Source organism: Mytilus galloprovincialis, chromosome 13, assembly GCF_965363235.1.
Source record: "Mytilus galloprovincialis chromosome 13, xbMytGall1.hap1.1, whole genome shotgun sequence".
NCBI lineage: Eukaryota > Metazoa > Mollusca > Bivalvia > Mytilida > Mytilidae > Mytilus > Mytilus galloprovincialis.
In genome coordinates, this window is record NC_134850.1 from 7950341 (window position 1) to 7973182 (window position 22842).

A 22842-nucleotide genomic window follows, 5' to 3' on the forward strand; every position below is an offset into this window, starting at 1 on the left:
ATTCTTATCAATACATAATTTTATATCTTTTCCATGACTGAACAAACTTGACAGCAATGTCATTCATAGTTTTGTGCATAACATATAATAGTTCTTCATTAGTGAATATGTAAATTTTACAATCCAAGAGATAAATAATGCAGCAACAAAATTTCAATAATTGATAGAGTTAATGAATTTCAATGATTTGTCAATGGTTTTCCTTTTTTCAATCAGAATTTGAAAATGCAAGACTTGACTTTATAGATATAGGAAGATGTGTTGTAAGTGCCAAAGAGAGAAATAGGTGCCAATGAGACATTAGGTCCTAATTGATTGAAAAATATATAATCTTTTGGCATAAAATCGTCCCCAAAATGTTTCACCTCCCTTCGTCAGCAGTTTATGTTTTTTTTTTTTTGGGGGGGGGGGGGGGGGGGGGGCAATTTTCATATGTCCCTCCCTTTGAAAAATCCTGGATTCATTCCAGTCTTTGTAAAAATCAGAAAGTCACAGACTGCAAAACAACATCTAGCTGGGAGGATTTTGAGACCATATATATTAACCCAAAAAATTAATCTGTTTAGAAACATTGTTTATGCAATTTTAAATAAACCATCATCAACAAAACCTTTTAAATACAAGGAATACTTTTATAAATACCACACACAGATTATATTATATACCAGCAATGTTTCATTATAAGGTCAAAAGTCAAACCACAAATATTTAAAAATTCAACTGTTATTGTTTTATGTAGCATGACATTTCCACCACATAAACACTGTAATATGACCTTTATAATGTGATTGTCAAAGGTCAATTAAGTACCACTGAATTAATATCATAGTTAATGGACTGTTATATATACTTAGTACACTCAGGAATTATACAGTGATAAAATACTGTAACCCTCAGAGACAGAAAGGTTGACCTTAGCAAGTCTTGTCTATTATATAAGGCACCATTTGGTAATTTTTGAATGTCCAATGAATTCAATCAGCATTAGCAAAGACCATACTTTATGAAGAGTTCCAAAGAAAAGTTGTTTACATGTTGCAGTAGGGCAGGCATGTTGACTTATTTAAGAGGTGATCTTTCAGATGTTCAGTGAAACAGTAAACCAAACCAACAAATGAAGTTCTGCATACTGTAAATTCAGAATTTATTGACATGTTTTTATTATTGTGAAAAATGCGACAGGGTTATAATCGCAATAATCAAACTCCCATTATGAAATTTTTTATATGAATCAAACAGGATTTTTCTGAATATCGCAAAAAAATTAAAATTGCATTCGAGTCTAAAATGACAAAATCACAATAATAAATGCACACAATAATTTCTGAATTTACAGTATCAGAAAGAGAATTCTATATGTGCATTATATTCAATAAACTTATATATAGAATCATGCCTGATGTCAAATCTACATGAATGAAGTGTACAAATCTCAGTGAAGAGAGAAAAAACTTTATCATCATAATAAAGTGATAATAAACTTTATTATAGTCATATAAGTTATATAATCCATCAGAAATATTTCAAGTAAAATATTCAAATATTTAAATGATCAAAAATGGTATTCAAGCCTTTAATTTATGTTTTCCTGAAACATAAACTTTTGATTCATGTCTACAGAATTTGATGAACTTTTCTTTCTGGAAGATGCTCAGTATCTTTCTATCTATTTATCTCTGCTTTTTTTCCCCTTTTTCTTTCTGGAAGATGTTTTACTGACAGTATCTTTCTATCAATTTCATCTCTGTTTTCCCCCCTTCTTGTAATAAATACCAACATGCCAAGACTCTCACCTTCAGCAGTCGGCAGACATATACAAAGGTGCAGAGCTTATCAACAATAATTACCAATAATGTTAATCAGCCAGTGTAATGACCCCAAGCTGTCAAGCTCTATTAGATATCAGTCAACCATACATTGTTACTTATAGCATGGCAAGCCCTTTAACTATTTGTGTTTATACCACTGGCATCCATATTGTTTGTGTACATCAATACACAATGTTTACCAATTCAATTACAAAGCATTTATCTTGTTTACAACAAGATCTCATTAAAGTCATGCTATCTTATTCACGGCTTTTCATGTTTTTAAAAACAATCCCACAAAGATAAGTTTTCTTCTTTCCTTTCTTCTTGCACATTTGATTTAACATAATAACATTTAATAGGTATTCATCGACAAGGGGAATAACACCAAATAAACGTCCAGTCGACCGATTACTAGAGGTGAAAATGTCAATACAAATATTAAATGAGTCAACTTACATTATATTGTGACAGTTCTCTACAAAAAATCTCAAATTAGCATACAACACTAAAGAATACATTCCAAGTGAAGTGACTTCTGCTAAAACCAATATGGCCGCTTGTTCTTAGCCTCACAATCATACTAGCATAACATCCATACAGGCAGTTAAAGGGAAGGCTGAACAATTCATCAGACATTTCCCAGTATAAGAAGTGAAATATAAATGTACGCAGGGCAGGTAGCTTACTTTCTCGCTGTTGGCAAGATAAAATACAATTAAAGGAGGTAAATGACAACCGCTGAGTTCATTTGATTAAAAACCCTGTAAAACTTTTAACTTTTTGAGAAGATAATCGTATCTATGTTGATGTTAATAATACAGGTTAATATGCTTGGATATTACCCACTGAAAAATTAGTCATGCATTTTTACCCTGAACTATACAAGGAAATATTTGGAGGATAAAACGGATGTTGACTCTTGCAACTTACTTTATAAAAGTGACAAGTTTTATAAAAATCCGATTAGGATTATAAGCTGCTACTTACATTTGTAAGCATGAAAGTTTATAATTTGTTTTCTTAAATAGGAAAATAAGAAATTCAAAATTTATCACATTTAGTGATTATATACTCAAAATAATGTAAATCCAAATGTAAATAGAAGATCAAAAATCTATCTTTTTAAGCTAATAACTTAATTTTTCATTATTAGGCTTCTTGTAAAGTCAGTCCGGTAATATTGTTAGAAGTTACTTTTTAATTCAAATAGGGTCATATAATATACAAGCGGATCAATATTGCAGGATCATTTAAAGCTAGAAAATATTATATACTGTGAATTCATTGATACATGTTTTTCTTAGGATGCAAATTTTCATTTCATGGATTCAGAAGTTGGAAACAATAGGTTGCACTTTTTCAATTTTTAAGAAACATTAAAGAGGCAAACGATAATAAGACCATGGAACTACCTACCCTCAAATAGCAAATTTGGTAATTATATAAAAGATTAAATAGGAAATGTGACCATGTGTCAGTTACAGCCAGGGCATAATGAATGTGAATTAAAAGTTAGTAATGCTTTACCAAAAATTCAACGTTAAAATGCAATTATCGTACATGTTGAATTAATACTGTTTTTATAAGTATGCAGAGGAAAACAATAGATACATTTCCATTCATAATGTAAAGCCATAAATTTCATAAAAAGTCTTAAAAACTAAGGATTTTCTTACCCCAGGAGTAGATTACCTTAGCCGTATTTGGCACAACTTTTGGGAATTTTGGGTCCTCAATGCTCTTCAACTTTGTATTTGTTTGGCTTTTTAACTATTTTGATCTGAGCGTCACTGATGAGTCTTATGTAGACTAAACGCGCATCTGGCGTATAAAATTATAATCCTGGTACTTTTGATAACTAATTAAAAGTTGAGAGTAAAAGAAACAAATCCAAGATCTGCCTAGAAAACACAATTCAATTAAGACGTAAACATATTCTTGCATTCAATGTTCTATTGCTGCTCTTCAACTTCGTACTTCATTTGGCCCTTTAAACATTTTTTCAAGAGAGCCGTGGTGTAGTGGTTAGTGCATCGGACTACTATCACAAAGGTTCCTGGTTCGATTCCCGTTTGGGATGAAAATTTCAGGGACTGAATTTCGGCTCTCCCTTGACACCATTTGCGAGTATGGTCTTGAGGAAATGATGATAGTCTGTCATAAGGGGACGATAAATGGCTGACCTGTGTTAAGACAGAGCTATATCTCTTGCACTTTAAAATCATCCTTGTAGATTTCGAAAAAGAGCAGGCTAATGCCGCTACAAGGCAGCACTCGCACCCGCAAAGTGGAAAGGGATTAATATAAGTTGCAAAACTTGTTTCCCAATCCAGCTATAAATAAATATGTTTAAACTAACATTTTTTTAGATTCGAGCATCACTGATTAGTCTTTTTGAGACAAAACACAGGTCTGGCGTACCCAATTATAAAATTTTAATCCTGGTATCTATGATGAGTTTATTTGCAAGGTTAGAAAAGAAAATGGGGAAGGTGTCCATGGGATACAGATGGTTTCCATGGCACACAGATGATGTCAACACTTACAAATAACGTAATACTTAAAATAACATTTGGTTGCGGCAAACTTAAGTTAAGAGAAAGGAAACCCATAATTCAGCATTTTTTTTTATTTGTAAAGGGGCACAACTTTACAACAGTAAAAGTGATGCAACCAAAATTCAAACTTGATCTGTGTTTTGTGGTAATTAGCAGTATGCATAAGTTTAAAAAAAATTGGTTTTGATAAACTAAAGTTAAGAGAACAGAAACCAATTTTTTGGACATACGTACACAGATGAACAAACTGACAATGGTAAAACTTAATACCCTCTCTCTCCTCTATGGAGGGGGGCATAAACAATGCCTGATGACATCACATATAAAATAGAAATCTATTTGCAAATCATTGAAAAGGAAAGATCAAGTTTGTCTTTAAATCATCAATATGATATATCTACAATCATCACAGTTACAAATTAAATATTTAAACACAAAACTTAACTGTGTTGAGTGGAGAAATGTCATAGCAAAAGTCAAGATGATGCATTTATTTGTAATTAATTTTCCATTGGTTTTAGTTGAATTTAATGTTTATTTCTGGAAGAATAAACGAACTATTAATTTGTTACTAGAAATGTTAGCATTTTATTTACCTGCTATATAATGTAGAAAAGTTTACATTAAATTTGGTTGTAAGAGAAGCTTCAAATATCCAGTGGCGGATCCAGAAATTTTTCATAACTGGGGGCCCACTGACTGCATAAGAGGGGGCCCACTCCAGTCATGCTTCAGTGATTCTTTATATAAGCAACCACATCCCCCCCCCCCCTACATCCGCCTCAAATATCTGAATTTAACGGGAGAGGCAAATTTTTAAAGATTGAATATATTGTCTGCACTTGTATAAGGCATTACATTTTCTAAAATTTGTTATAATTTGTTGATTTTCAAATGATAAATAATATCAACCCTATATCATCCAATCAGTAGTTCCACATAATTCTGTTGAGAGTAATTATCTCTAAAAAGTTAGCATTAAACTTGTACATTTCTCTTACTTTTTTTCCATCAATTCTAAATGGAGTTCTTTCCCTTAGAACACATTACATTGGCTTTATTTCAAAATGTTTACACTTTCCAAAAATAAAACTATTAATTCTAAGCAGGAGTTTAATTAAGGGTCAATCAAGATCCCACACTATTTTACTCAGATTATATTATCTTTGGGTAAAAATGTTGCTGGTAAAATTTTATAATGCAAAAGTAGGAGAGATGCTGTTTTTGTTATAAATAACTTTTCTAATCATTAAAAAAAATATCAAATGATAGAAATTAAAGAAAAATGTTCATCAGGGGTAATCAATGTATTTAGAAACCCCCTAGTAGTAGTAAAAATGTTGAAATTCTATCAAATTTTGAAGGATCAAGTTTTTAATTCAGATATTAGAATATTCAAAGTATAATTTTCAACAAAAACCCTTCATGACTTTTAATTATCATTGTTCTGACAAATTGATTGAGGGTATTTATTAATAATCTGTATTAATATTGTCCTACTGAAAGTTAGTACCATTTTCAATAAAATCAGTTCTTTGAGTCTGATACAAATAATATTAAAGATACGAAATAACATTATCAAACACAACAACTACTGGTGGTAAATTAAAAACATTAAAAGCTTGAATCCCGTTTCAAGTTAATACATTTAACTTTTAGAATGGGTGCAAACCTTTCTCTACTCTAGACAGCAAATGATATTTACTAATGTATGTATACACGGTGCACATCAAAGCATGTATTTTCAATTTGCATGTTCTGCACTTGGAGAATGTCTTCATCTTTGTACCTCATAAAAATCGTAACCGATTATGTAACAAACAGAATCACTGGTATGTTTTGTTTAATTATATATCTCTGATTATTGGTTGTAAATGTTTATCGATGTACCAAAACTATAAGACACTGCATTACTCGGTAATGGCAACTAATTATAATCGTATCTTTACTAATTGCATTGAAAAAAAGTTCATCTGAAAAACGGTTTTGCTAGAAAAATGAGTATTATCTCTTTTACTGTTATAAAGTAACAATAACATATTCTTATGCAAAGGAATCTGATGTTCAAATGTTGTCATTTGTTTACGTTGTTCATAAGTGTTTCTTGATTCTCGTTTTTTTACATAGATTAGACCTTTGGTTTTCCTGCTTGAATAGTTTTACACTAGTATTTTTTGGGGGCCCTTTATTGCTTGCTGTTCGATGTGAGCCAACGCTCTGTGTTGAAGACGGTATTTTGACCTATAATGGTTTACTTTTATAAATTGTGACTTGGATGGAGAGTTGTCTCAATTTGGCAATCATTCCACATCTTCCTATATCTATTGTCATTATTGTGTCTGATAATTCCCTGACAACCAAGTAGAACCAAAGTAGCAGATATTATGACTAAATATAGTATTTCCTAAATTCTTCCATCCCTTTAAGAAAAACTTGACATGAGGGACCTTAAAATGGTCAAATCTAAATTTGAACTCAGACAAACTTTTAGAAATGTTCCTCTAGAAAAAGCCTACAGAAAATGATTTTTTTTTAGCTTATTTCTACAGTAGAATACAACTTTGAATAATGTAAACATCTGTCAATCAAGAAATGTGAATATTGTTTTTATCATTGTGATAAAATTGCATAGAATAAGTATGACATTTAGAAGAATTAACAATTTCACATTTTGAATCCCAGACACTGTCGTCATTATCATCTGACATTTATCTGTTCGTTATTCAAAAATTGCATTTATAAAGACACAATTATTTGTGATTTAACAGTAGCATGCACCGTTAAACACAACTTTGACTTATTTTGACATGAGCAGACAAGATAATATGCATTTATCTTTTCAGCAAAAATCAATAGGACAAAATTTCCATTGGATCAAGACGTAAAAGATTTATCTCTGATCTAAACAAACATTCTCAAGACCCTAACAAAACTAACATGACACGTAGGAAAATCAATTTTCTCCATTGTTCAACAACTTTGATCCTCATGTTTGCACAATATTGGCTAACTTATTACAAGTGGCAAACTCATTTATTTGCAGATGAACATCAATTCACTTTATGAGCCTCTTTTTGGTCATAAGTGTTAGTAACTCTTTCACCGTGTTGTTAATGCTGTGATCGTAATTGCTCCGGCAAATTGTTGGAATACAGGAATCAATTCCATTAAACACAATAATCATGAATATGTCTTTAAGGGTATGTAAAGCTGTACAGGAACCCAGTTAATCATGAATATGTCTTAAGGGTATGTAAAGCTGTACAGGAACCCAGTTAATCATGAATATGTCTTAAGGGTATGTAAAGCTGTACAGGAACCCAGTTAATCATGAATATGTCTTAAGGGTATGTAAAGCTGTACAGGAACCCAGTTAATCATGAATATGTCTTAAGGGTATGTAAAGCTGTACAGGAACCCAGTTAATCATGAATATGTCTTAAGGGTATGTAAAGCTGTACAGGAACCCAGTTAATCATGAATATATCTTTAAGGGTATGTAAAGCTGTACAGGAACCCAGTTAATCATGAATATATCTTTAAGGGTATGTAAAGCTGTACAGGAACCCAGTTAATCATGAATATATCTTTAAGGGTATGTAAAGCTGTACAGGAACCCAGTTAATCATGAATATATCTTTAAGGGTATGTAAAGCTGTACAGGAACCCAGTTAATCATGAATATGTCTTAAGGGTATTTAATGCTGTACAGGAACCCAGTTAATCATGAATATGTCTTTAAGGGTATGTAAAGCTGTACAGGAACCCAGTTAATCATGAATATATCTTTAAGGGTATGTAAAGCTGTACAGGAACCCAGTTAATCATGAATATATCTTTAAGGGTATGTAAAGCTGTACAGGAACCCAGTTAATCATGAATATATCTTTAAGGGTATGTAAAGCTGTACAGGAACCCAGTTAATCATGAATATGTCTTAAGGGTATTTAATGCTGTACAGGAACCCAGTTAATCATGAATATGTCTTAAGGGTATTTAATGCTGTACAGGAACCCAGTTAATCATGAATATGTCTTTAAGGGTATGTAAAGCTGTACAGGGACCCTCAGTTATTTAATGCTGGTTTTCAGTATTAATCTTCATCAGTGGATTTTTTTCCCAATAAGGCAATTTGAGTTGGCTTTATGGTAGCAGACAGAGGCGGATCGAGCCAATTTCAAAAGGAGGGTGGGTGGGCGGGGGTTGGTGGTGGTGGTGGTGGGGTTGTTGTTGTTGTTGTTGTTGTTGTTGTTGTATTCTACCACAGGAAAAAATTACATTAAAAGTGGTATTTGGCAAAATATTTTAGAATTTTGGGGTCCTCAATCTCTTTAACTTTGTTCTTTATTTAGCCTTTTTTACTTATATATGAAAGCCTCACTGATGAGCCTTTTGTAGAAGAAACACATGTCTGGGATAAATTAAGTTTGTTATATAAAAGAAGTAAAATTCAAGTCAAGGTTAAATTGAATGTTTGTCATAGCAGAGACCAAAAAGTGATTTTTTGGGGGGAAACAGACAGGCTAAATGTTTTTATTAAAGGCTCTGATTACAAACCAAAATAAAGTTATTCTAAAGATTGCATTTCTGATAGTTTTCCTATTTTGTCATCAAAGCTTAGATCAATGGAGGGTAATTCCTTCGATAATTTCATGCTTCATTGCCTAAGTCTATTTCATCTGTGTGTAATATACAACTAATACCAAAGTCTATTTCATTACTATGTAATAAGCAAATATTTACTGCATGTGATGTAAGCCATCTATAAAATAAAATTGATCTTTGGTTCAGCTGCAGATGTGGTGATAGAAAACAGTGAAACCTGCTAAAATCGACAAAAGATTCAGCTAAAACTTGGAATATATACAGTTTCAAGTTTAATAAGTTAAATGGGAGTGAAAAGCATTCACAGTATGTGTGCTTCCCTACGAACTTAGAAGAAAGGAGAAATTATGGGAAGGGATGTGGATTTCAACTTCTGTTTCCTTATTCAGTTTTATTCGTCAATCCCATGTAACCCCCCCCCCCCCTTAATCCCACATCCAGCTATTTTATTTCCCTTATATTTTATATTCAACATTCCAAAAAGCACGTTCTTCCCCCCTTCCTTTTCCTAGAACACAATTCATTTCAGACAGGATAATGGTTAAAGTACAATTTCCTTTAGATGATTTCACTGTAATATAAAACGAATGTTCTGAAGATAATAACCGCTTGATCTTGTTTGATACTCTGTGTAATTTCTGAATGATTTAACATATGAGAAAGACCTAAAGGATAAATTTAGTTCTCCAATGAACAAACAACCGATTGTTATTAGTTTTTCATTAAATATCTTGTAAGATAAGTTTCTTTAACAACGCATTTCACACATGAGTAAGTCCAATATACACGTTTATACGACAACAACCTGTGCCACACATTAAAATGCATTAAATATATTTAGTTGTATTTAATGGCTTTTTTACAGTTACTGACCTACACCTACATTTCTTTTATATAATTGTATAAATAAATCAATTTTTTAAGACGTTTCGGCCATTGGCCTTCTTCAGTTCTTTATTTTTCCTCTCAACTACATGGCTGACATTGCATTTGCATTTGCAAAAGCACGTTCCCCCCCCCCCCCCCCCCCCCCCCTTTTCCTAGAACACATACATTTCTTTTGTTCATAAAATTATTACATGGATCTCAAAAGTGAGTCAAAACAAGTCACCATTTAATAAGATCACTGATACTTGATGAAATTCAAAAAGTTTTAATATTTTGATTGTTTAACAATGGACAAAAAAGCAAGATTAATTATTGCAAGTTCAAGAAATGATGCTTTTACCTAAAACTTGCAGCAAGAAGAAGTTGACAGGGTACAACATTTAGTATCAAATCAGAAACTGTATGTTACCTCAATTACCTTTCGGAAACTCTTGTCAAGCCCAGTTAATGTTTTCTTTCTGCATGAGCAAATTACATGTTAGTTGAATGCACATCAAATGATGCAAAAAATAAAGTTAGCACCATGTGGACAGATCGAACCAACCTTTATAGCCTGTATTTAATATGTATTTGATGTGCATTATATGTATTTGTGCACCCAATAAAAAAGGACATTAAGATTTCTATCTCAAAATACTCCAGAACCATGTTTGCTATGATGGTGATGGATTCAAAGGTTAGAAGTGAACATACAGAGAGGCATGGAGGGGGGTTTATTCTTGTCTTAACCACAGAAGTTACAGTGAACATATAGAGAGGCAGAGAGGTGGGTTTTTTCATCTGTCTTAACTACAGAAGTTACACTAAATAAGGGGTGAAAGGACTTTTAAAGATGATGAAAAGACTTGTTTATTTATACTTTTAAAGTCACATTTCCTTATAAATAATTGAATATAAACAGTTTGAATTAATGGAAGAATTTTGTGAAAATATTCTGATAATGTTTATGACAGAAAGCTAGTTGACTACAAAACTGGGTTCCTTCACTTCCATAACATTTCACCTTTATCTCCTCTTATTTGTAACACTCCTCAGTGGCAGATTTAGTGGTTGGAATCCCCCCTTTTTTTGACGATCAATGCATTTGAATGGGGACATGTTGTTGGAACCTTCACCTTTATCCTTGGGTATAACCCCCCTTTTTAAAATCGCTGGATTTGCTCCTGCTCGTGCTGTCTGCCCGTCTTCCCTTCTTGTCTATTTCAAGCATATTTAACATGATTATCACAAAGAAGGTCCAGTTGTTCAGCCTGTTTAGAAGTTCCTTCATTTCTTTCGTATAACTTTAAGGTGGTACCCAACACTTTCACTAAAATTAATTTGGCTCGTTTAATTTTCATAAAATTTTGTGAAAATATTTACTTTAACCCTTTAACAAAAATATTAAAAATTTAAATTTTTTCAAACCAACCGTTTTGTCAGAAAAATTACACTGGTTATATAGCAGTTTGACAAAAATCAATTTTGATCATTGAGAAGCTAAATATTCCTTTTACAACACAACGTAATTAAAATGTTTAGCTGACTTTACAGAGTTATCTCCCTGTAGTGTTAGGTACCACTTTAAAGGAACAGACTAACCTGGCAAACAAAATAACAAGCCAACAATGTACATTAATGCTCTCCTCTAATTAATTTTCACTAAAAATATTTATATACAAAATAATGATTGGTTTCAGAGGTCCATTCAATGAGATATTATCAGTCCCTTTTAGCTTCCCCCTGACTTTTTGAAAGTTTAAAAGGGTATAATTGATGACTTTATAAAAAAGCAAATCAATATTTCACTTTACAATAAAACATTTTAAGTCCCATATATATTTACAATGTATGTCTTTTTAAAAGCCTTTCAAACCCAAAGTCATTGTATTGAAATATTTGCTTTTATGAACGGGGAACAAACAACTCACAGTTAAGTGAGAATGGACCTTTAATTCCTAAATAAAACTTAAACTGTATAACAAGCCGATACAAATATTTGTAAACATTTCAGTTAAACAGTCAACAAAACATTGTTTAGAAAAATGATTGAGTTGAAAAATATGGTTATAATGAATTAATTTCCGTAAAATCATTTATATCTTTTGACCAAAGATGAAAGACTTCATTTTTCACGTTTTCAGGCCAAATGTAACAAATACTTTGCTTCTTTTGATAAACTGTTTTTTAAGGGGTAAATTTGATTTCTCAGTTTCCACATTTTCATCAAGAATCTTATTTCAGAAGTAAATATCATACAGAAATTCATACCATTTGAAACAATTTTCAATTTTGACCTTGAAAAACTTCTTCACCTCTGACATATCTGGTTTTTAAGTTCCAGTTTATATAATACAAAGAGATTACCTTTCCAAAATTGTGCAAAGGTACAAATATTCAGGAATAACAGTAAGAGATCAAATTAAAGACCATCTGTAAGGGGTCTAATTAATGAACAACAGAGAGAGGTCAAATTCAGGAAAATCTGTTGCAATAAAAAATATTCTTTAAACCTGATCTGTACAAAAAACTGATACAGGAAAATTCAAAGATCAAAAATGAATTATTCATGGCCTTTCACAGTGAATTTTTGTCAATATAATTCTGTGTTATTCATGCTGTGACCACACAAAACATGTCATGAATCAATGTAACCACTACACTTCTATTAGCTACAATATCATCTCTATAACAACAATGTAGATAGGGAGAAACATCCATTGGGATATGATATTTAATCTTGATAGGGTTATTTCATATGATTCCTTATATTACACAAAAAAAATCCACTGGATTGATACAAATTTTTTAAAGGTTATATCTTGTTTCTGAAAAGGGACTCTGAAATAATCAGCAAATCTTGTTTCTGCATAATATCTGGGAATTAGTCAGCAAATCATGTTTCTGAAAAGGGACTGAAATAATCAGCAAATCTTGTTTCTGCATAATTTCTGGGAATTAGTCAGCAAATCATGTTTCTGAAAAGGGACTCTTAAATGGTCTGCAAATATTGTCTCTGAAAAAGGACAGTCAGTCTGAAATGAAATATTCATGATTTACAAAACCCTAACTTTCAGCAGACACTTACCGTTTCTTTATGTGGAAGTAACTCTTTTCTTATCTTGAAGAAGTTTTTACCATACTGTCGAAGACCTTTCACAAATCGTTTCTGAAGGAGAAAAAAATGTAATATTTGAGCTGTATGTGAAAACACTTACATTAATGGCTTATGAAAAATCATTTAACTTTACAATAATTCTCATTACAATTAAGAACTATATTAACAATTTTTTTTCTTTAATTTGGATTATCTCCCTTGTTATCGAAGTAATTTCAGCAAAATCAGGGGGGGTTATTTTGTGACACTTGCACATTTTTAAAATTATGACAATCATCAAACTGCTATTCACGGAAAAAGTAATGGATTTGCCGAATCCACTTAATCACATACCGTATAATTACATAACTCGGTTAATAACATAATTTTCTTATACACAAAAAATTTCCTTTTCATGTCGTTCATTCTAGTACCTTAAAATACATACAGTGCACTTAAGTGATTTTTCTTTTTATTTCAGATACATTAACCTTGGATATTTGGTCCCTAAGCTGACAATGCTAATCTATAATATCAACCCTTTGACTCTTGTTTATTACAGAAAGCACTATGGATTTAACCATGTACTACTCTGCTAACCCTTTGACTCTAGGCCCAGACTTATATGAGTTGTTTATTACAGAAAGCACTATGGATTTTACCATGTACTACTCTGCTAACCCTTTAACTCTAGGCCCAGACTTATATGAGTTGTTTATTACAGAAAGCACTATGGATTTAACCATGTACTACTCTGCTAACCCTTTGACTCTAGGCCCAGACTTATATGAGTTGTTTATTACAGAAAGCACTATGGATTTAACCATGTACTACTCTGCTAACCCTTTGACTCTAGGCCCAGACTTATATGAGTTGTTTATTACAGAAAGCACTATGGATTTTACCATGTACTGCTAACCCTTTGACTCTAGCCCCGGACTACTATGAGTCGTTTATTACAGAAAGCACTATGGATTTTACCATGTACTGCTGTCTCTGTAAAACACCTATCTACTTTAATCCAATCAAGAAACCAATTTGAGAAATCTGTAAATTTTCCCAGAGCTTTCAACATTTACACATTGTAATCAAAAGCCTTTATGCTACAATTCATTACTCATTAATTTCATAGCATTGCTTACACAAACGTTAAGGAAAATGGTTGCCTACTAAACCAGTTGTTTCTACTGGTAAATTAATAATATATCATTTCAAATGCTTATTAGCTTAAAAAGTTACAAACAAGCTGACAAATCTATCAACGTCTGTCAAGATAATTCAGTAGCAATATTTTGTATTTAATTGCATTTCTATGTAGCCATTGGCAAACTTATTTGAATGCATCCAGGCAAATTAAGATGAAAAAAAAAAGATAAAGGGTATAACATCAATTAGACAGCAACAAACCAACAACTTGAGCAAATACAAAAAATATTCTGTAAACAAGGAATTATTTGAATCTGGAAAAATTTTGATTCTGGAAAATTGATTAGAAGTGTACGATGTAGATTCAAATAATTCCTTGAAAACTTGTATAACATTAAGGTGGTACCCAACACTTTCACTTAAATTAATTTGGCTCGTTTAATTTTCATAAAATTTTGACAAAGTATTTACTTTGACCCTTTGACAAAAATATAAACATTTCAAAAAATTTGAACCAAGCATTTTATCAGAAAAATTACACTGTTTATATAGCAGTTTGACAAACACTAATTTTGATCATTGAGAAGCTTAATATTCCCTTAATAACACAACGTCATTAAAACGTTAAGCTGACTTTACAGAGTTATGTCCCTGTAGTGTTAGGTACCACCTTAAAAAAAAATAATTTTTAAGCCACCTCATGTTTTCAGTTAAATTTTAAAGAGTGTAAACTGATAGTTTTTACATTGACCTTCCCCTTCACAAATGTGTTTTCAGGCATTATCATCCTTCAGAAACATTTTTTTCATTCAACATTTTTAGTATCAAATGAAGTACATATTTTTGTCTCTTGACCCACTTTGCTATGTTTAGCTTTGCTTACAGCTTTATATCAAATATCTAATGTACAGTCAAATAATAAAATAATTCACACTTTTTACAACTGTGTAATAAAAACTTGACATCTACTTTCGATTAATTCCCTGTTCAGAATCTAATTCATCATGGGTAATATTTTCAAAAGTGTACACCAAAAATTCCATATTGGTTAAAAATGTCATGAACAATTGGAAATTTAACCAATGACTACGTTATTTTTATTTTGGGGTTACTAACAATGAAATTATCCATAATTCTTTATATTATGAAACGGCCAATTATACACCAACGTTTGATCAAATAACCAAAGTATGTAATTTTCTTCACTTGGCCTAATCTTAACACTGACACATCTGCAGCCTTTGTGTCTAATTAAATATTCATAACAAATATAGTGACATGCTCACTATGTTATACACTACATCAAAGATATTAATGGTTTTACAATTCGTTTGGCAAATACTGAACCATGTATTATTCAACAGTCATCTACAATAACTTCCAATATTAAGTTCATATTTATCCTGAATCATTACCCAATATGTTTAATATTGAAATGGTTATGACTGGAGTCGATTATCTAATGTGAGATTTGGGAATCCAGCATGGTGACAATTGAGAAACACATTTATAATCATAAATTAAATATTTGAGATGTTTTTCTTTTGTATTGTAAAATTGTACTGATTCTGCCATCCAGTATGGTGACAATTGTGAAACACATTTATAATCATAAATTAAATATTTGAGATGTTTTTCTTTTGTATTGTAAAATTGTACTGATTCTGCCATCCAGTATGGTGACAATTGTGAAACACATTTATAATCATAAATTAAATATTTGAGATGTTTTTCTTTTGTATTGTAAAATTGTACTGATTCTGCCATCCAGTATGGTGACAATTGTGAAACACATTTATAATCATAAATTATATATTTGAGATGTTTTTCTTTTGTATTGTAATATTGTACTGATTCTGCCAATAAAGGGTATACGTACTCTCTAGTGGAAATTAAATCATCTTATAGTTAATATGTTGAATGCAAAGAAAGTGTCCTTCCTTATTTGTTCAGGGGTTTGTTAGAGGGTAAGTGTCCTTCCTTATTTGTTCAGGGGTTTGTTAGAGGGTAAGTGTCCTTCCTTATTTGTTCAGGGGTTTGTTAGAGGGTAAGTGTCCTTCCTTATTTGTTCAGGGGTTTGTTAGAGGGTAAGTGTCCTTCCTTATTTGTTCAGGGGTTTGCTAGAGGGTTTTTCCACAGTATTGTACACTGCACAATCTTTTTTTAGAATTATTTGATTTTTGGTGTTTTAACGCCACTTTTAAGCACCGCATTTAGGCTATTTCGTGGCCGACAGTTTTTATTAGTGGAGGAAGATGGAGTGCCTGTGGAAAACCACTGACCTAGTCAATTAAGATTGGAGTCGAGTGCACCCACATGAGCAGTGTTCAAACTCACAAACTCAGTGTTGACTGGCTAGTGATTACAGCAGTAACTACTTAGACCACTTGGCCACTGAGGCCCTTAGTCTTTTTTTTTAAATTCTTTGCCTACTATAGTGATGTTTGTTCTAATTACATCACAATTTGATACACATGTGTAGTATGATTGACACCATACCCGTAGCCAGGGGGGGTTCGGACGACCCCCCCCCTGGGCCTGTTGACACCTTGCAAGTCCAAAAGTTTTTGAATGATTTCATACTTAAACTTTACATGTTTGGTGAAAAACAGGAGATTCTAAGGGAAAATAGATTCTCTAGGCCCCCCTCCCCCCCTTCTGAATGCACCATTGGTTTTGAATTTGTTTTGGGGTGACTTTGTGATGATAAAAAGCACAGAAAGATTGCTTTTGTGTCATAATTTGATAACTCCATCTCATAAATTTTACATTAAGAAAACTGTGGACTCCATTTAAACTATTGTGAATAACGAAACCATGAAAGTGAATAAGTTTAACATTTGTACTTTAATATCGGAAATTAATCTTGAAGTTGTATAATTGAGTTAAATAATAAAAAAAATATCTCTTTCAAAAAAGTTAAGAGAAAAAATAAAACTACATGTTCTGTATCCAGCTTAGCATGTAACATGTAGAGCTACAGTGTATTCAATTATTTTAGAATTATGCAACATGATGGCAAATCATACTGCGCTTTTTAACCTCCAGAAATCATTTAACGATTCAGTGCAATGAATGCATATCAAACATGTGTTTTTAACAATAAATTCAATGGTTGAATATGAGAAATTGTACAGTAAATTTATTTATTTCCTTATAAGATTATTGCATCATAACAAAGTCAACGCTTGAAAAGAATCAATTTATAAAAATGTTAGAAAAAAGTTATGTGTAATTCAATTTGATTGCAACTTTAAACACAAAGGATACTCATGACTATTTTCAAATGTCATTTCATTTGTATACCAAGTGTAATAAAATTGTGATGAAAACAAACAAATAGGTTTAAATAAATTTACTCTGTATTCAAAGTATATGTGCTGTAGAATAGCAAATTAATGAAATGTCATGGCAATTGAAATTACCAAACATTTGCATTAATTCAAGTTTGTTATAAAGACAAATATGAAAGCACAAACAATATATTCATCATTCTTTACAATATGAGAAACATATCTGATTTTTTTTTTATAAATATCAAGACTTAAAATTGAGAATGAAAATGGGGAATGTGCCAAAAAGACAACAACCTGACCATAGAAAAAAACAACAGCAGAAGGTCACCAACAGGTCTTCAATGTAGCGAGAAATTCCCGCACCCGGAGGCGTCCTTCAACTGGCCCCTAAACAAATATATACTAGTTCAGTGATAATGAACGTCATACTAATTTCCAAATTGTACACAAGAAACTAAAATTTAAATGATACAAGACTAACAAAGGCCAGAGGCTCCTGACTTGGGACAGGCGCAAAAATGCGGCGGGGTTAAACATGTTTGTGAGATCTCAACCCTCCCCCTATACCTCTAGCCAATGTAGAAAAGTAAACGAATAACAATACGCACATTAAAATTAATATTTGGTTCAATTACCAATTTCACATAATTTGTAATATTAAACATTAAAAGTCTAAAATCAAGACAAAAAGGAAATGTATTCACCCTTCATTTTCAAGTATGTGTGACTTAAATTTCAAAAGTTAAATTTAATTCTAAACACAAAGCCTTAACTATTTATATGTTTGAATAATAACAGCATTTGTTTGACCAAACTTTGTACGTCTGAGTTTGAAGACTTCACAAAGTCTGCCTAACAACACAAGCAAAGGGGTAAATATTTTTACAATTAAGTTACATTATCAAATTGAAAACTGGCAAACTGAGAAGAAAAATATGTAAATTTGTGTCTACTGTCCTGCTGGAAGATATATTAGTAGCAATAAGTAGATTTTAAGAAGTTAACAGGGTGTCAATGTACCAATAAATTAATCATTTGTCTGAGATGTTTGACTAAACCTATACACAACATCTTCCTATATCTATACATTGAAAAGTATTGATATTATTTAACATGTTTAAAGAACAATATTAATGAATAAATTTCTGGACCTGATAAATACCTATTGTCTAAGCACAAAAAATGAGGCCAATATGTGTACATTTTATTTCTCAATTAGCCTTTAGGGGAGGGTTGGGATCCCAGTAATATGTTTAACCCCGCCACATTCTCTGTGTGTGTGTCTGTCTCAAGTCAGGAGCCAGGATTCTCACCTACCGTTAGATGCATTATTCTCAATAATAAAAACCTTGCAATAATTTACAGTAATTAGTAGAGAGAATAATTAGTAGAACATGTTGAAGTTCATAGTTCCCTCCCCTTCCTCCACCTCAGCTGAAGTGTTTCATTTTATTTATCATCTGTTTCCACATTTATTTATTTTGTAAGTGCCAAAACACAATAGTGAAGCATATTTATTTTGAACCTGATCATTATCGGAACAGAAATCACATAGTAATCAGTATATAAGTATGATGGATGAGTGACTAAATAGCTTTCCCAGAAACCCCGTTAACAGCTTTTTCAATAACACCAATCTATTACATCAAATAAACTGCCAATCGTTACACCGGATGATGAGTGATTGGACGGTAATTGCTTATAACCAGCAAAAAGAAACACGATATGGTTCTGTACTGTTGATATGCTACTGTGGAGTTGTCTCTAACTACCAATATCCTACAAGGATAAGACACTGGAGATATGTCCACACAACTCAATGTCTCCGTAATAATTGTATCAGAGCAAAATACCAAGTATTGATTTTTTTTCACTAAATCGGAAAATAACAATTGTGTTATTACCACTGAATTTTGCTGAGAGATGATCCAAAGAGCTGCAATTTCAGTCAATGTTTGGAATCACTCTATCAAAGCTGTAGTGATGTATGAAAATGAATGTGATTTTCATCAGGGAAGACAATGACTATATATTTGATAGTTTTGCCGAGCACTCTATAATCAATATGCTATTTGAGGCTTGAATGAGGATAACAGTCTAGATGGAGAGATATTAGATGTAAATAAGACAGCCAATCAATAGCTCAGAACTTAGGCAGATATTTTATACAATTACATCCTTTCACAGATATTTGGACTTGATAAATCAAGATCTATATCTACTGAGGATGAAGTATGCGGTCATTATTAAGCAATGTTTGCATTTTGTGAAATGATTAATATTGATTACAGATTAAAGCGAGTATTAATCCATTTCGGCCAATAAACAGATTTTGGGATATTATGAATGGGTATTGAAAGCAGATGATAAAATATAAAACAATAAAATTATTCTTTTTCAATCAATAATCAATTCAAATTTTTATATCATTTATCTATTTCAGCTGTTGTCAGAGGACCTGTTATTATTTTATATCCATTTCAGCCAATATGAAAAATGTATTTGACAAAGGGCATGCTATACTAATTATCTGTGGCATCCAATACGATAATTGTGTATTTGACAGAAGACCCCAAATGTTGTATATCTATTTGAGCCAATATGAAAAATGTGTATGACAAAGGCCATGTACATGATATATTAAGTATCTATTTCAGCCAATATGATAATCAAATATTGATAGAGGACCAGATATATTAAATATCAATTTCAGTGAATGCAAATGTACCTATCTCATTCAACATGATAAATGAGTAGAAAAGATATTTATAATAATTTTGTAAAAATCCATCCTTATAAAATCAGTATAACAACCTTATAACAAATGGACATGATATATATGTGTACTGAAAGAGGAAAGAGTTTAAAGACCGGGAATGACCTAGAAAATTTTACACCCCTACAGCAATTAAGCCTATTTGGATATGGGCAGTGCTAAGATAAGAAACAGATTATTTTTAGTGAATTTGCTTGTTGTGTAAATAGAAAATAAATATCTTTATTGTGAGTTATTTTATTTTCTCACTTTTTGGTCTTAACTGACCATTATTTATGTTCTGACAACTGTACAAGTTTAAGAGTAAAGAAGATAGCAATTTTTGAATTAATTTTGAAAAATGCTTCTCAATTCTTAACCCTGCCCAATATTTGAATAAAATCATATTTTCATGAATTGTCTCCCTTTTATACCCTAACCCTGGTCTTTAATGCTAATACAGAGACAATTATACATCATATAATCTGTATCAGTAGCTGTTCATCAACCAGGGAAACCAATACAGGCCAAATGCTCTTTTTAATGTTTTCACAAAAAAAATCTTACCGAGTCTTCATCCATCCACTTCTTTTCAATGCTACGAAGGGCTGGTGATTTGACCAGGGCTTGTAGAGCTTTCCCAGTATCATAGCTGTGATTATGTAGCTGTAAATATCAAACATTTTGTTTATAACATTGAAGCTAATACTCATAAAAATGTTGTATTGTTAATATCAATGAAATGGCAACCCAACAACAAGAGCAAACAAAATATATAAAATTGACAATGGAAATGGGGTACATGTTCAGAAATCTCAACTTACTGTCATTACTTCATTTATTAGATGCTCCTGGCAGGAATTACTCTTCTGGGAATTACTCTTCTGGGAATTACTCTTCTGTGAATTACTCTTCTGGGAATTACTCTTCTGGGAATTACTCTTCTGGGAATTATCTATGCACAATGCTGTACCAAGTCTAGAGTATGAGACTGGTTTTCCATTCTTTTTATTGGTTGATTTTGTCATTTTTGCCCCCCTTTATGAATTTACCTTGGAATTCAGTATTTTTGTGATATTTTTTTTACCCTTTTAATTGTTCAAAACAAAGTTAGCTTTGAAGGACTGTCTTCATTACTTTCTTGTGTTTCCTTCCATTTCAAATTAAAGAATTCTTAAAATCACAGGAATACAAATATGAATGCTGTCCTTAACTAAACACACATATGTTTCTACAACTCACTGTAGATTCATCTATTTTCGTGGGTATCAATTTTCGTGGTTTGAGGAAAACTTGCATTTTCTTGAATGTTTAATATCGTGGTTTTAGCAAAATCTATATACATTCCTTTTAAAAATTTGTAATTAGTTGAACGTTTAAATTTGTGGTTTCCCTGTATCCGTTTAATACACTAAAATTGATATTCAACGAATATTAAAGAATCCACAGTATTATGATAAAGATCCTTGAAGCTGGGTAGATAAACACTTACTGTATCCATAGCATTAATGGTGGTCTCGTCCATAGAGGCCGCCTGGCAACCATCATCTGTTGATCCTCCATCACACATTCCTGTAAACGCCGCCACACTTCTGCAATTATAATTAACAACTGTTAACAAGGATATAAAAAGATGTGGTATGAACCCCAATGGTTATAACTAACTAAGTGTTAATAAGGTAACATAATAATAACTGTTAATAAGGTAACATAATTAATAACTGTTAACAAGGTTATAATTAACAACTGTTAACAAGGTTATAACTAACAACTGTTAACAAGGTTATTACTAAAAAACTGTTAACATGGTTGTAATTAACAACTGTTAACAAGAAACTTTAAACCACAGCATTATCTCACAATTACTACAGTCAATATACAACTCACTGCATTTGGGACTTACAATATTTCTGTAAGCTTACCTTGCAGCTCTTAGATACATCATTAAGTCCCCATCCACAACAAGCATAGGCCTCCATTTGGGGACCTCCCAAGTCTCCATTTTTTCCGGCATCTGTGATGGTGGCACATTCTGCTGACAGACGGGTAAACGAGCCTGAAATAAAATAGAAATATTTACCTTTTTGTTTAAATATAAAGCAGCAACAACAAGCAAAATGTGTATATTTAATATTGCTAATTTTTTTTATTCCCCCCTCCCCTCCAAACCCTGGTAAAAAAAAATATCACTAGAAGTGGAAGTAACAGTTTCAGATTTTCTGCACATGCAGATAAATCAATTAAAATTTGCACCATTTATCAAGTATAAAATACTGTGACTATTCAATTTTACACAATAAAATCTTATATCTATACATGATGAGTAGGTTCAAAGGGTGTTTGGGACCTCAAAAAATTATCTTTGTGTCAAGTATAATGTTCAAGCATTGCTAGTCCAGAATATAATGAATAGGTTCCAAAGGTATTTGGGACCTCAATGATATTTGGGTCAAGTATATGTTTAAGCATTGCTAGTCCAGAATATAATGAATAGGTTCCAAAGGTATTTGGGACCTCAATGATATTTGGGTCAAGTATATGTTCAAGCTTTTCTAGTCCAGAATATAATGAATAGGTTCCAAATGTATTTGGGACCTCTTGGGTCAAGTATATGTTCAAGCATTTCTAGTCCAGTATATGTTGAGAAGGTTCTGAGGGTATTTGGGACCTCAATGATCTTCGGGTCAAATATATGTTCAAGCATTGC

At 31.9% G+C, this 22842-nt stretch overlaps 1 protein-coding gene across 4 annotated transcripts in view; it reads right to left on the reverse strand.

Moving 5' to 3' along the window:
• LOC143057830 (uncharacterized) overlaps positions 1 to 22842 on the reverse strand; it is a 98315-nt gene that overhangs the window by 26439 nt on the left and 49034 nt on the right. For all 4 annotated transcript variants that reach the window (XM_076231258.1, XM_076231257.1, XM_076231254.1 and 1 more), the window contains exons 7-10: positions 22058 to 22191; positions 21628 to 21727; positions 20703 to 20801; positions 12930 to 13010 (exon numbers count right to left, since the gene is read on the reverse strand). In XM_076231258.1, the coding sequence (XP_076087373.1) occupies positions 12930 to 13010; positions 20703 to 20801; positions 21628 to 21727; positions 22058 to 22191 (414 nt within the window). The remainder of the gene's footprint in view (positions 1 to 12929; positions 13011 to 20702; positions 20802 to 21627; positions 21728 to 22057; positions 22192 to 22842) is intronic.